Source organism: Phaethon aethereus (assembly GCF_964289735.1).
Source record: "Phaethon aethereus genome assembly, chromosome: 2".
In the NCBI taxonomy this organism is placed as follows: domain Eukaryota; kingdom Metazoa; phylum Chordata; class Aves; order Phaethontiformes; family Phaethontidae; genus Phaethon; species Phaethon aethereus.
The window spans coordinates 159,708,719-159,720,751 of record NC_138582.1 but is presented as its reverse complement, the minus strand read 5'-3'; the positions used below and the strand labels follow the sequence as shown (position 1 = coordinate 159,720,751).

Genomic DNA, 12,033 nt, shown 5'->3' with positions numbered 1-12,033 from the left:
CTGTTTCATCAAGACACCTCTGGGAGAAGTTAAGAAATTTGGGTTGATGTGAGCAGAAGAAATCACAATTAACGGGGGAAAGTACTTTAATTGGAATCATGACACCCTTGATTATTAGTTGTCTTACTAAAAAAAAGCCTTCCATTTGACTCGTTACTACAAACTGACAGCAAGATCAAAAACGATTAGCTCTTGCACACCAGCAGAATTTCTGATTAACTGAAATTAAGACCTGGTGTAAGCCCACCCACAAATTGTCAGTCTTCAATTCTGGAGTTCAAGGGGTTTGAGTTTTCCAGGACTTTGGAAAGACTGTTATGGTAGATGTTGCAGGAAAAAAAGCTGGTACCAAAGCTGCCTGTGTTTTCCAGATAGAGAAGAACCATTAATGCCTATATGCCTCCAGAGACAGGCTGGAGGCATGTACTCCATTAGATAGATACCATTTATATTTGGTGTAATTAACTTTTTTTTTTTTTAAAGAGATGACCAGTACTTGGTCTTCAACTAACCAGAAAAGAGTGATGGGGAAAAAAAACAAACCAACCTCCCCAGTGTTTTATTATCTAAAGCTAAGACACATAATGCAGTGCTTCAAAGGGAAAGTCAGTCCACACCGACAATTCTGCTACTTAAGCTTTCGGTAGTTGGAGAGATTTGCTTTCTGCAATTAAAGTAATCCTGATTACTTTGAATTAAGTGGGTTTTTTCCTCCAGGCGACTAGCTTTCTCGACATCAATGCAGAACTCAAATTCTTTAGTAATCACTGTTTTAGAAGGCAGAGTTGTGTACGGCTGGGAACATACCCTCTTTACTGAGCAAGCCAGACCGGAGGCACACAAACTCCCCTGCCAGCATCCATGGTTACACAGGGAAGTAAGAGCAAACCGGGGCAGGCTGAGGAACTTTCCATCGTGCCAGGTAATGGAGAAAGATGAACCCAGGGGTTTCTTATGTTACCGTTACCCATTTTATATGAGAACAAGCTTAACTCACCCATGAGGAACAGGGTGGGGGGAAGAGAGAAGAAAAAACATTGTCTACAACCAAGTCTGTTAACATTATTTGTTAAACATGCTCCAGGTGAACCAATTTTATGCACTCAAGAGCCACAAGCTACCACCATGTTAATGAGACAGCACTTCATTGCCTTCAGCACCTTTTTACATCTATTTACATTCGGTGTATTTTTTCATGATCAATAAATTTTTTCAAGTTAGGTAAGTTATCCCACCACTTAAAAAGAAAGGTCTCTGCAATAAGTTTAAACCATGGAGTAATTTTAACTTCATTCTTGGAGGCTTTGTCCAAGAGCTGTTTCAGTTCTTTCTGTGTCACATAGCAGTAGCTTTGGATCTCATTAGGGTCAGGATTCAGCGTTACGTCCTTCTGTACAAACAAGATATAGTCTATCTCATGTTCACCCCAGATCCCATCAGACTTGGCCTTGTAGTGAATTCGTGTCAGGTACGAGATTTCTTCTGGAGTGACCTACAACCAAAACACCTGTCAGAACCGGAGCCAAACCAGAACAATTGCACTGCTAGGCACGACAGAGGAATTATCAGCTATTACCCCCTTCCTTGAAAATTATTTTTCCCCCAAGTGTATTTCTTCACCAAGAATTACTATGAAAAAAAGAGATTTTTACCACACCTTGACATCGGTTGCACACCATTTCTCTGGTCAGAATCACCCTATGATATTTTGAGTGGATTTCTTCTATACAGTAAGTTTCAAATAACATTTACCAAAGCTTAACGCACACTGAAGTGCTGATGAACGCAAACACCTGCACCTGCCCCTTACCTGCCCAGGAGAAGACCTGACAGGTACTTAAAGCCAAGGTGAGAACTGCATACTGACAGACCACGTCTAACCCTGATCCCCGAGGGATCTGCACAAGTGGCAGACCAGGTAATTAATTCTGGGGACAGCCTAACCATCGTGTTTCCCAGTAGCACACTGCTTCTCCTATGTTCCATGACACAAACACAGTTAGTTACAAAATCTCAAAAGAGATTTTGACCACAAGCATCATTCAGCCAGCTTCACCCTGCTCTTTCTGCACTCCCAAACTGCCACCAGAAAGGAAGGGACCACAAGCGGGTTGTGTGATGGCTCCAGAAGAAACACCGAGTGCCCAGGCCACCCTACTTCCCATAGGAAATTTGGAAGTACAGAGGGACCTGTACACAGATGCTGGCAGCAGCTCACAGCGATGCTCTCCAGGAGCACCAGTCATACAGAATGCGTACAGCACTCTGCCATCGCCCTGGAGACAAACTGGAAGGATGGTGTGTTGCCTTCTCCCCAGGCCAGGAGGGCAGCTTGCCCAGCTAGAAAACATGTAGGCACCCTTGGTCAGACCTGAAGCAACGCAAACCTTCGTTAGTGTGATATACTCTTTGGCTCATATTTAGTTTAAGCAGTGGAATACTCTAAAATACCATGTAATGATGGTATCAGCTTTTGGTGGATGGAACATAGATGAAGACAACTCAAATTCACCGACTTCTCTACATCTCCAAAATTAAATTCATTCTTAGGTTTCAGGCTGACTCTACCTGCCAGATGCAGTTAGTCTGTTTACCAGTCAAGACGGCAAGAATTCCCGTTTCTCCTTCCTTCCTTTACCTGCTCCATAGGAATTCCTAACTCTGCTTTCAGTCGTCTCTGTGCTGCTCTCCGAACACCAATAGCATTGTTTTCTTCCAGCTCTAGCGGATGGCTTAGAGGATGACTACAACAAGTGTTGGTAAAACAATCTGCAAGAAGTTTGTATCAGTACATTTTCAACTTGTATTAAGCATTGCAAAAAACCCCACAAAAAAAACCCAAACCAAAAAACAAATACCACCAAAAAAACCCCAGGGGTAGGACAGTTATTCAATGCGTCACAGCTTTGTTTCTCTTCCGTAGAGACTGGTCAGAGAGGAAGGAGGATATTTTCACCTTTTATTTTTCTTCCCATGTTTTGCACCAAGATTTGTCTGTACCAAGTACTCCTTTGCAGGTTAGTATTTGATAGGCGTGAACACGTGCGTTCTCATACCCAAGACAGCATCTACTTAGCCAGTTTGTAAAGACATTGTTGATCCCGCAAACGCTAATTAAAATTACTTTGGGGAGTTTGTATGCAACAGAATATTGAAAATACGCCCGCAGCTTCAAGGCCAGCTGACAATTAGTAAAAGTAAATAAGCAGCTAAGGTTTGTGTTTAAAGCACAGATCCTCTATACCCTGCTTCAAGTATATTAAAAATTACTTACAAGTTATGTAGAGTAACTGTGATTGGCCAACCTTCTATCTGTAAGTCTAGCTCAAAAGCATCTAAAATGGGGTTTGATTACCTACAAACTACACTCAAGCATTTTGATTAGTAGTCAAGGAAAAAAATCTGAAGTAAAGATTCCCTTGGAAGGAAAAAGGTCTTTCTTCCTTGCGTTGAAGAGAGAAACACTTGAACTTGTTTCCCGTCCAAACTTCTGAAACAGACAGCTTTATGCTTCCTCCAATATCTCTTGTGTAAGCTTTTTTCCTCCCTTTCATTCAACTTCTTATTTTTATGCCTCTCCATTTGCATTTGATAGTGATAGTTATGGGGTCTTCAAAAATCATGCACTATATACTTTGGCTACACAGTCTCCCTTTTTCTATAGCTAAAAAAGCATTTGTTAAGACGTACACAGATAAAGGTCTGCAGATCTCGCTGAAACACAACATAACTTCTTCCCCAGCAGCAGGGCTCTGCTATACATCAACTACATGTCTTTACCAGTGGAATGAGAACACTCTCCACAGCCACCAGAGCCGCTGCTTCAACTCAGCTAAGTAGGTCTTGCAGCAGAGGAGGTAAACAACACAGACTCTGCACTTGCATAAGCAGGCTCAAACAAGTCAGGGAACAACCATTTCCCAAGAGTATGTAGAACGATAAGCTAGTGTTCCCATTATCTTACTTCATCCACAAGATAACTACTTCTTGAAGTCTTAAAAGTGTCTCCTTTCCAAAGCAGTAAATTCTAAAACCTCAGAATGAGTTACATGGCAAAATTAGACTAGCACATTTTAAAAACATTGATTTAAACAAAACATTTTTCTAAATATAATGTATTTCAGTACTAACCTGGAAATGTAATTTTTGCATTTGACCTCTGCTGCAGCAACAGTTTATTTTCTGCATTAAATAAGAAAACACTGAAAGCTCGGTGCAGTAAACCTAAAAACAAAACAAAAAAAACCCAGAGAGAGGTACTTAAGAGAAGAATAAAGACATACAAAGACAGTGTTTAAGGGCTTAGAATGCCTTCATTTTTGGGTAGCCTAAATTTAAAATTCATATGCATAAAAAAACAGGGATTTGACAAAAAACTCATTATTTAGGTTTCCCTGTCAGGTTATGCAAAACATGATGAAATTAGAAAAGTGCTAAGAACAACAATGCGACAGAATAGTTTACTAAACTTGGTCAGTTCACCATTCTGAAGATGCACATTTGGGCAAGCTTCTAAGAAGGGCTCAGCATCCATAAATTTACTATCAAAAAGAGATGACTCAAGAATTCCTAAAAAACTGTATGGAATTCCAAGAAGCTTCAGGAATTACAAAAGTACAAACAGTACAATTGCTGTTTTCTGCAACTTTTGCGTTTGTTATTTGTCACTCTTCAGGAAGATGTGAGTATTTCGATACTCCTGGAGTATGGAAAAGGAGGTCACAAACTCCTGTGAGAAATTCACGAATCTGATCAACCTCAAATAAAACTCACGCTCAATTAGAATGACAACAATAAAAAAACCCCACAACTTTCCTGTTAGCAGTGTTTGAAGTAGAACTCTCTGTGAACTACTTAACAGTTCAATTAGAAGGTAAGAAAGCTGTACCTTTATCAATGTTTTCATTCAAGTGACAGTTTTTCTTGGTATCTGCTCCAATCTTATTGTCATTTTCATCAATAAGGATGCACATCTCTGCCAAGAGCTGCACCTGCTGCTCATCCAGGTGATCTGTGTTTACTTCAGGCATTGTGACAGCAGCACACGTTCTACCCAGAAAAACAACGAAGAGCAGAGTCACTCAGTGATAACAACACCTACAAGGTTCTGTGCAGAGCATGAGAAATAATCAAACGGTTAGCTTTTCCAACACCGTATAAATGGTGCACCAATTATATTTTGGGGGTTTTACATGCTTTTGGATTTCTGAAACTTCCTACCCGCAATAACCAATGTTGCAATGTGATGTGTAGCTGCCTAAAAAATGGCTTTTTCGTTTCTCTGAAAGCTCACGCCGCAGGACAGCTGCGCCAAATGTAACATTTTGATGGGCTGCTAGTATAGGCAATCCAAGTCCAAATTTCACCCAGAAGGAACGGAAATCTCTGCCTATCCCCGCAGCCGATGCGCGTTCCGCACACCAGCGCTGGGTTACGTTTCCAGTGCCTGGCATCGTGTGCAGGAGTAGTTTTTCCCCTCATCAGTAAGAGCTAAGTAACCGTGCGCCCTTGACCAGGACACACAGCCCGAGGCACACCCACAACACACCCCAATCCCCGCCTTTACGGTCCCTGCCCGCCGTGCTTGTGCTCCCGCCGCGCTCTCCCTCCGCAGCCCCCTTCCCCGCCGAGCCCTCTCCCCCGCCCCGTCCCTCCGCAGCCCCTTTCCCCTCCGGGGGGCGGCCGCCGCCCCTCCGTTCCCCTCCCGCACCTCTCGGCCCGGACCTTCCAGCAGCCGGCGGCGGATGACAGCGGCTGGCGGCAGCCCCACGCGCGACGGCGGCAGCAGCAACGCCCCTGAGGGACGGCGGCTCCGCAGCGGCCCACAGTAACGGCCCGGCGCAGCACGCGCCACATCGTCCGTCACCCCGCTGCCGCCAATGGCAGCGCCCCCAAACACCAACGTCACCGCATCGCCCGATCGCCCCACTGCGGCGCTGACTGCCCAGGAGGCGGAACGGCAGTGACGGGGGGAAAGGCGTCGGGCGCAGCCAACCGAAACACAGCTAGGTGGAGGCACCGGCCAATAAGAAGACGGTATAATGGAGAGCTAGCCAATGGGAGCGGGAAAGCCGGGCCAGGCCGCGGCCCCGCCCAGCGTGGCGCAGCCATTTCCGGCAGGGTGGGTGGTGGCCTGGGCCGTGGCAGTGGCCGACGCGGCGGGAGCGGCTTGCGGCCGTGCCGTGCCGTGCCGTGCCGTGCCGTGCCGTGCCGTGCCGTGCCGTGCCGTGCCGTGCCGTGCCGTGCCGTGCCGTGCCGTGCCGTGCCGTGCCGTGCCGGCCTGTGTGCGGGCGGCACCGCTCTGACCGCCGGCTGCAGAGGTGCGAGTGCGGGCTCCGTTCCGAGCCGAGCTCCAGCGGCGAGGCGCGGTTCCGGGGCGCTTTCCGTCACCCAGGCCCGGTGGTGGCGGGGATGTGCCCTAGCACGGTGGAGCCTGCGCCATGGCTGAGGGCAGGCTCACCAGGCTGGGGCGAGGCTCGACATCGAACGGTGCAGTACAGGCCAGGCAGGGCACCGCAGGAGAGTGGCCTCCAGGCCCGCATCTGGGGAGCACGTGGTGTTGCGATGTGCTCTTGCTGTGACTTGCAAAGATGAAAGGTGCCTTTATTGTCTCTTACTAATCTGGAGATTTGAGCATTTCTAACGTGGAGCAGTGCTTCTTGTCTTTTCACCCATCTATGAAAATCGAAGGACCGCACTGAAGTGCCAGCTGCTACAAACGTGCCTGTGCTTGTCGCGAACAGCCCCAGGATTGAATTCTGATAAGGTCTGCGTGCATTCTTCAGGCAGACACCATAACCACGAGACTGTAGAGTTACAGGCCTTTTTGGCAGTCTCTGTAGCACATTTAATCTTGGATGTTTTTCTTTGCTCCATAGTAGCATCCCCTGATGAAAGAGGTTAAGTATGTGCCATACAGATTACAGCCTGTGGCACATGGAGGTGGGGAATACTGGCCAGTCTCCCCCCTTCACTTACAGCTACAGTTTGCAGAAGACAGTAACTGTGTTAGTCAAGCTCTGAAATTACCTAGCGCATTAAGTTCTTAAAGGAGAGAGAAAGAAACACCCAGTTTCTGGATAGGAATCAAGCGCAGGCAAGATGTCAAGGTGAGCTGCTCTGACAGCAGTTGCAAGACATGCACAGATACCCAGTCTAAAGGCAGAGGCACTTCAATACCAGCTTCTGTAGAAGCTTGACACCACCGTAGTTGAGTACCTTCTGAACAAGAATTCTTTTTCTGTTTTATTGCCTGTAGATTTGTATTTATGGTTAGATTCCATAAAAGGCCTGTAAATGAGGTTTCACATTTTGTCTTGGAGGCATCACTCTTTCTGGTTGCCTCTCAGCTCATGTTCTAGCATTTCAGTCATGTTTGTTTTGATGTTTCCTGCAAACAGGACAGATGGCCTTTCATTTAGAGATACCATTAGCAGAACAAAATGTTCAAACTGACAGTTAATACCTTACGAGGGGGTCTCTTACAGGGGTTCCCCTGTGCAAAGCTTGATGGAGGGAGACTAAAGGCAGGAAGTGGTTTGAGCAGAAGCCATTTGAAACCAGTGGAGAGCATCACAAGCAAAAAAAAAAAAATTAAAAAAATATTCCAGCTGCTGCATATCCATTTAACTATAGAAAACACAACATAAAAACATTAATATTCACGTTAATATTGTAATATTCATGAACACAGGGACATTAATAATAATGCACTCTCAGAAAGGACTGAAACATAGATTACTTTTTATTCTGACTTACTGTTTAGCATGAAAACACAGTAACTGGAGATTAAGCTTTGTAGAAATACTAAGGACATCCTTCACCATATTGATGACTTGCTAGTTTCATTGTTCCAAATGAAAAAAATCCATCAAATTTTTCTTCCATCATTCTCCTAATGAAACCAAATACAAGCTACACAAATCTATGAAAACTACTCTAACTACTGAAATGGACATACAAACCAGCATCTCGTATGAAGATAACAAAGTTAGCAACCAACCAACCAACCTTCCTGAGAGTGAAGCTCTGTTGGAATAGAAACTTCTACCCTAAAAAACAGAGATGGGGTCTGTACATGGGGCACAGCTGATGTATGACATACACCAAGGAGCAGATGCACACAGTAATGTTCAGTCTATGCAGTGGATTGATACCAGAAAAGTGTCCCTGTAGATTACAGGGAAAAGAAAGATTTTTTTTTTTCCTAGTAGTAACTACTGAGAACGTCCATACAGGCAATTTAGAACCCGACTGTCAGAAACAACTATAGTTCCTGTCTTGGGCAGACAAACAAAGCACTTCACCTGGAGTGATACTGTGAGCACCGCATCTAACGGGTCCTGGTAGATAAGGCAGCCAAAAAGGATGACGGTGCCAAAATAAACCCTGCTTACAAAACAGACAAGGGAAGGAGCTCCCAAGCCTTTAACCAAAGTCACTTTCCAGAACTGGTGGTTTATGTCGACTGTATCATCTTTCCTCTCACTCCCCTCCAGACTGGCCCTGTACATGCAAACAAGCTATTTGTGTTGAAAACAAAATATCCTAATTTTTTGTAATGGTGTGCATTTCACTGAAGCCTCAGAACTTTTACTCCACCCCACATAAACAGAAGCATGTCTGAATATATCCATTCATATATACATATACATTCTTTTGAGACTTGATTTATGAAGTCTGCTGACTGTTTCCAAACACTGTACTAACAAGGAAAAAGCAGTCACCACTGGAGTCTCTCATTTCAGCTGGAAATCCCACGAGCTGCAAATCACTTACGGAATTTTGCTATCTACTAAGATAAAGGGAAATGCAACCCCCACCAAACTGGAGGAAAACATCTTAATTCACCAGCAAGTTAAGAAAATGTTAAACCATAAATGCTGAACAAAGTTGGGATTTGACCCCAGCGTAGAAAGCATAGACTGTTGAGATGAGCCTCTCCTCAGTTTTCAGCTTTGCCAAGGAAAATGAACTATTTTTTTCCCCCCACCCTTCACATCCAACCTGCCTCTTTTTATGCTTCCTTTTCACTTGTTTCAATGTTTAAGACCTCCAGCTCACCTTTCTCAGCTATAGAGCTATCCTTGTTCCTGGTTTTCCTGAAGAATCCTTCTTGGAAGTCTGCCCCTGCCCTGGAGTCATAGCTCTTCAAAAATCGTTTGTCCAAGTGATACACTTACGTGCACAGCAAACAACAGCCTGGGTTTCATCTGAACTGGGAGGTAAACTGGGCAGTAAATACCTCCCAGTCCTAACTAATCTGCTGTTTGCTTGACCCTTCCTTCTTAAAAGACCTATTTCAGGAAAGTAGGTTGGCTTCAGCTTGCTTCAAAGAGAGATGTCTTTGTAGTAAAAATGTAATGCATGTATGCTAAATGTATAAGTAGGGTATTTGCATTTAGTTTTGCTATCTCAGGTGTGATGGAAAGAGTGCTATGATGTACGGCTTTCAAAAGTTTTTGTACAACATAAGGTGATGATTAATGATACAGAAACTGCTCTTTTAGGAAGGATTTATTAGGAGGCTTCCTTTATGAAGGAAGAAATAACCTTTGAGTGCTTTTCTGCTCTAGATTTGTTTTTTCTTTCTTTCGGTTTGAACTCTGGACAGGAGGCTCTGCCTTTTCCTGCTACTTTTACAGGTTTGCAAAATCTTGATTTGGGAGATTCAACTGTTGTTCTGTTGATGGTTTCCCAAGCCTTGTATCTTGTCTTCTCAAGTTTGGCCATGGGCAGACAAGTAGGTCTGCAGATGATGTGCAGGACAACCTCACTTTTGCCACTCTTAACTGTAATGCCTATTAAAAAAAGCTTCTTAGCTGTTGATAAAATGCTGATTAGTACTGCACCATTTCCCTAGGGTCTTGTATTGCTATCTGTGTCTCGTTTTAAAACAAGTAGATTGTGAAAGGCAGGTGCAGTCTTTTGTTCTGTACTCGTTCGTATACATTACACAGCCTGCTACTCTTGTAGTGCCATGAAAAAAAACAAACCAGTAATGGGGCTAGAGTGACAACAGGCCACTTGCCATTCTTTTCTTGTGAAAGAGCAACTGCATCTGTACAAGGCTTGTTAATTTTCAGGTCAGAGTCACCCCATATCAAGGAAAAAGTTGTTTAAGCACCTGTCTTTCCTTATTGCAGTATTTTGCATTTCTTTAGGAAAAAAAAGGTCATCTTTCTATTGGACCCCTGTGCTAGAGAGTGAGCTGCTCCAGAGAATAAGAAAGTTGCCAAGTGTTTTCCCAGAGAAATCTCAAACGTGCATCCATGTGCCCTCACTGGACATTTTTTTCCTTCATAGGAAAACTTATAGCTAAAACTGTTATGGTACAGTAGAATTATATTAGGATGAAGTAATTTTGGTAGGAATAATGAGGCTTAAACAAATGTTTAGTTAGGAACTGAATAGCTGAGGACTGGAGTTGTGATTTGGTGAAGATGGCTGAGAGAACTGCAACTGCACCAACTAGGAAGAGAATTCAAAGCAACAGTGGCATTTGCTCAGGCTGTATTCATGCTGCCCCCGAGGCAACTCTGTTCTACCTCCTGTCCATCCTCTTTCGCCTGTTCTGTCTCCCCACTTTTTCCTCTACTTAAAGCCATTTAGCTATTCGCTTTTGCTACCTTCTTTTCTCCTTTTGATGGTTTTGAAGAAAGGAAAAGGCTAAAATTATGGGAAGGTCTTAACCAGTTAGGCTGGTCATCTTGTAGAATGCCCTCCAGTGATGAAAAAGATGCTAGTAAATAGGTAAAACACACTATTTTTGACTGTGTTAATACAGCTGCAACTAAGAAAGGGCTGCACAGAAGGAGGTAGAAAGGAAAGCAAAGATGAAAGAGAACAGCAAACATACTTGTAGCTGGGAAGCACATGAAAAGAAAATGTACTATTTTCAGCCCTTGCTCTGAGGCACATATTCTTCTGGCCTTCTCACAGACCTCTTCTGAGGCAGCTAGATAATCTGCAGGCAGAAAGAGAATAATTAGGCAAAGGCCTCTTTTGACTTTCACAGTCTGCTACAATGAATTTTAGGTGAAGGTTTCTTCTAAGCGTTAATCACCAAAGGAATTAATCACATTTCAATTATGTGTTGTAAGCTTCAGAGTGAACAGCCTACTTGCAGAATGTCGTGGTTAGCTTTGATTCACTCTTTCTGTCCCATTGTCTGCAGATGCAGGAGAGAAAGTCCAGATTTGCTATCTCCCAGCCATTCTGTATTAAAAAATAAGGAATTCCACTGGTCTCAGTAAAGTTCCATGTCCCTTGTCAGTCCACAGCAGTCCCCTCGGGCAACAGGGTGAAACACAACTCAGCTTTTCAAATATCAGCATTAAATTAACACCGAGGAGACGCAGGGCTGAAGGCTAACCGTCAAAGCGGAGGGAGGGGCAGCCATTTGTCCCCGTTCTTCGCAGCCTGACGGGCCTGCTGCCGCGCTGGCGATTTTGTTTGTGTATTTCTTAGGCGCCTCCGGTCAAACGCGGCAACAAGCAGGGCTGTCAGCGCGGGCCGGTAAGCTCGGGTACTGATCTACCGGGGCTTACGGCAGCCACCCCAAACAAGCGGTCCGGGGGCGCCGCCGAGCCGCCGGGCTGAACCCGCCCGAAGCTGCGGCGGGCGGCGACGAGCGCGCGCCCCCCCCCGCCACTATGGAAGCCGGCGGGGGCCGCGCGCCGCTTCCGCCCGCCGCCGGATGTCGCCGTCAGGGTTCCTCGCCAGAGCGGCGCGGCGCTGCTGGAGCGCGGCTCCGGGCTCGCCACTGCCCCTCCCGCCCTCGTCGTCCTCCTCCTCCTCCTCCTTCTCCTCTTCTTCCTCCTCCTCCTCCCCCCCGCCGCCCGCGGCCCTGCCCCTTCCCGCCCGCCGCCCCGGTTGTGGCTGACAGGTGAGTGCGGAGGGCCGCGGCGCCCCCTTCCCCGCTCCCCTCAGCGGGGCGCAGACCCTCCGCCATCTTCCCGCCCGGCGAGACCCCCCCCCGCCTCCCCCGCCGGCGGCAGCGGCTCCCCTGGGGGGCTGCGGGCGCGGCGGGGA

The 12,033-nt window shown here is 45.7% G+C and overlaps 1 protein-coding gene across 1 annotated transcript; it reads right to left on the bottom strand.

The window, feature by feature from the left end:
• Window positions 1-1,174: 1,174 nt before the first annotated feature.
• Window positions 1,175-5,884, bottom strand: IDI1 (isopentenyl-diphosphate delta isomerase 1; the record flags this gene model as incomplete). The annotated part of the gene is made up of 5 exons (XM_082015233.1): window positions 5,711-5,884; window positions 4,889-5,049; window positions 4,132-4,224; window positions 2,639-2,769; window positions 1,175-1,492 (listed from the first exon to the last, which is right to left on the bottom strand). Exons 1-5 carry the CDS (start codon window positions 5,854-5,856, stop codon window positions 1,175-1,177), a joined length of 849 nt encoding a protein of 282 aa, XP_081871359.1. The 5' UTR covers window positions 5,857-5,884.
• Window positions 5,885-12,033: the final 6,149 nt, after the last annotated feature.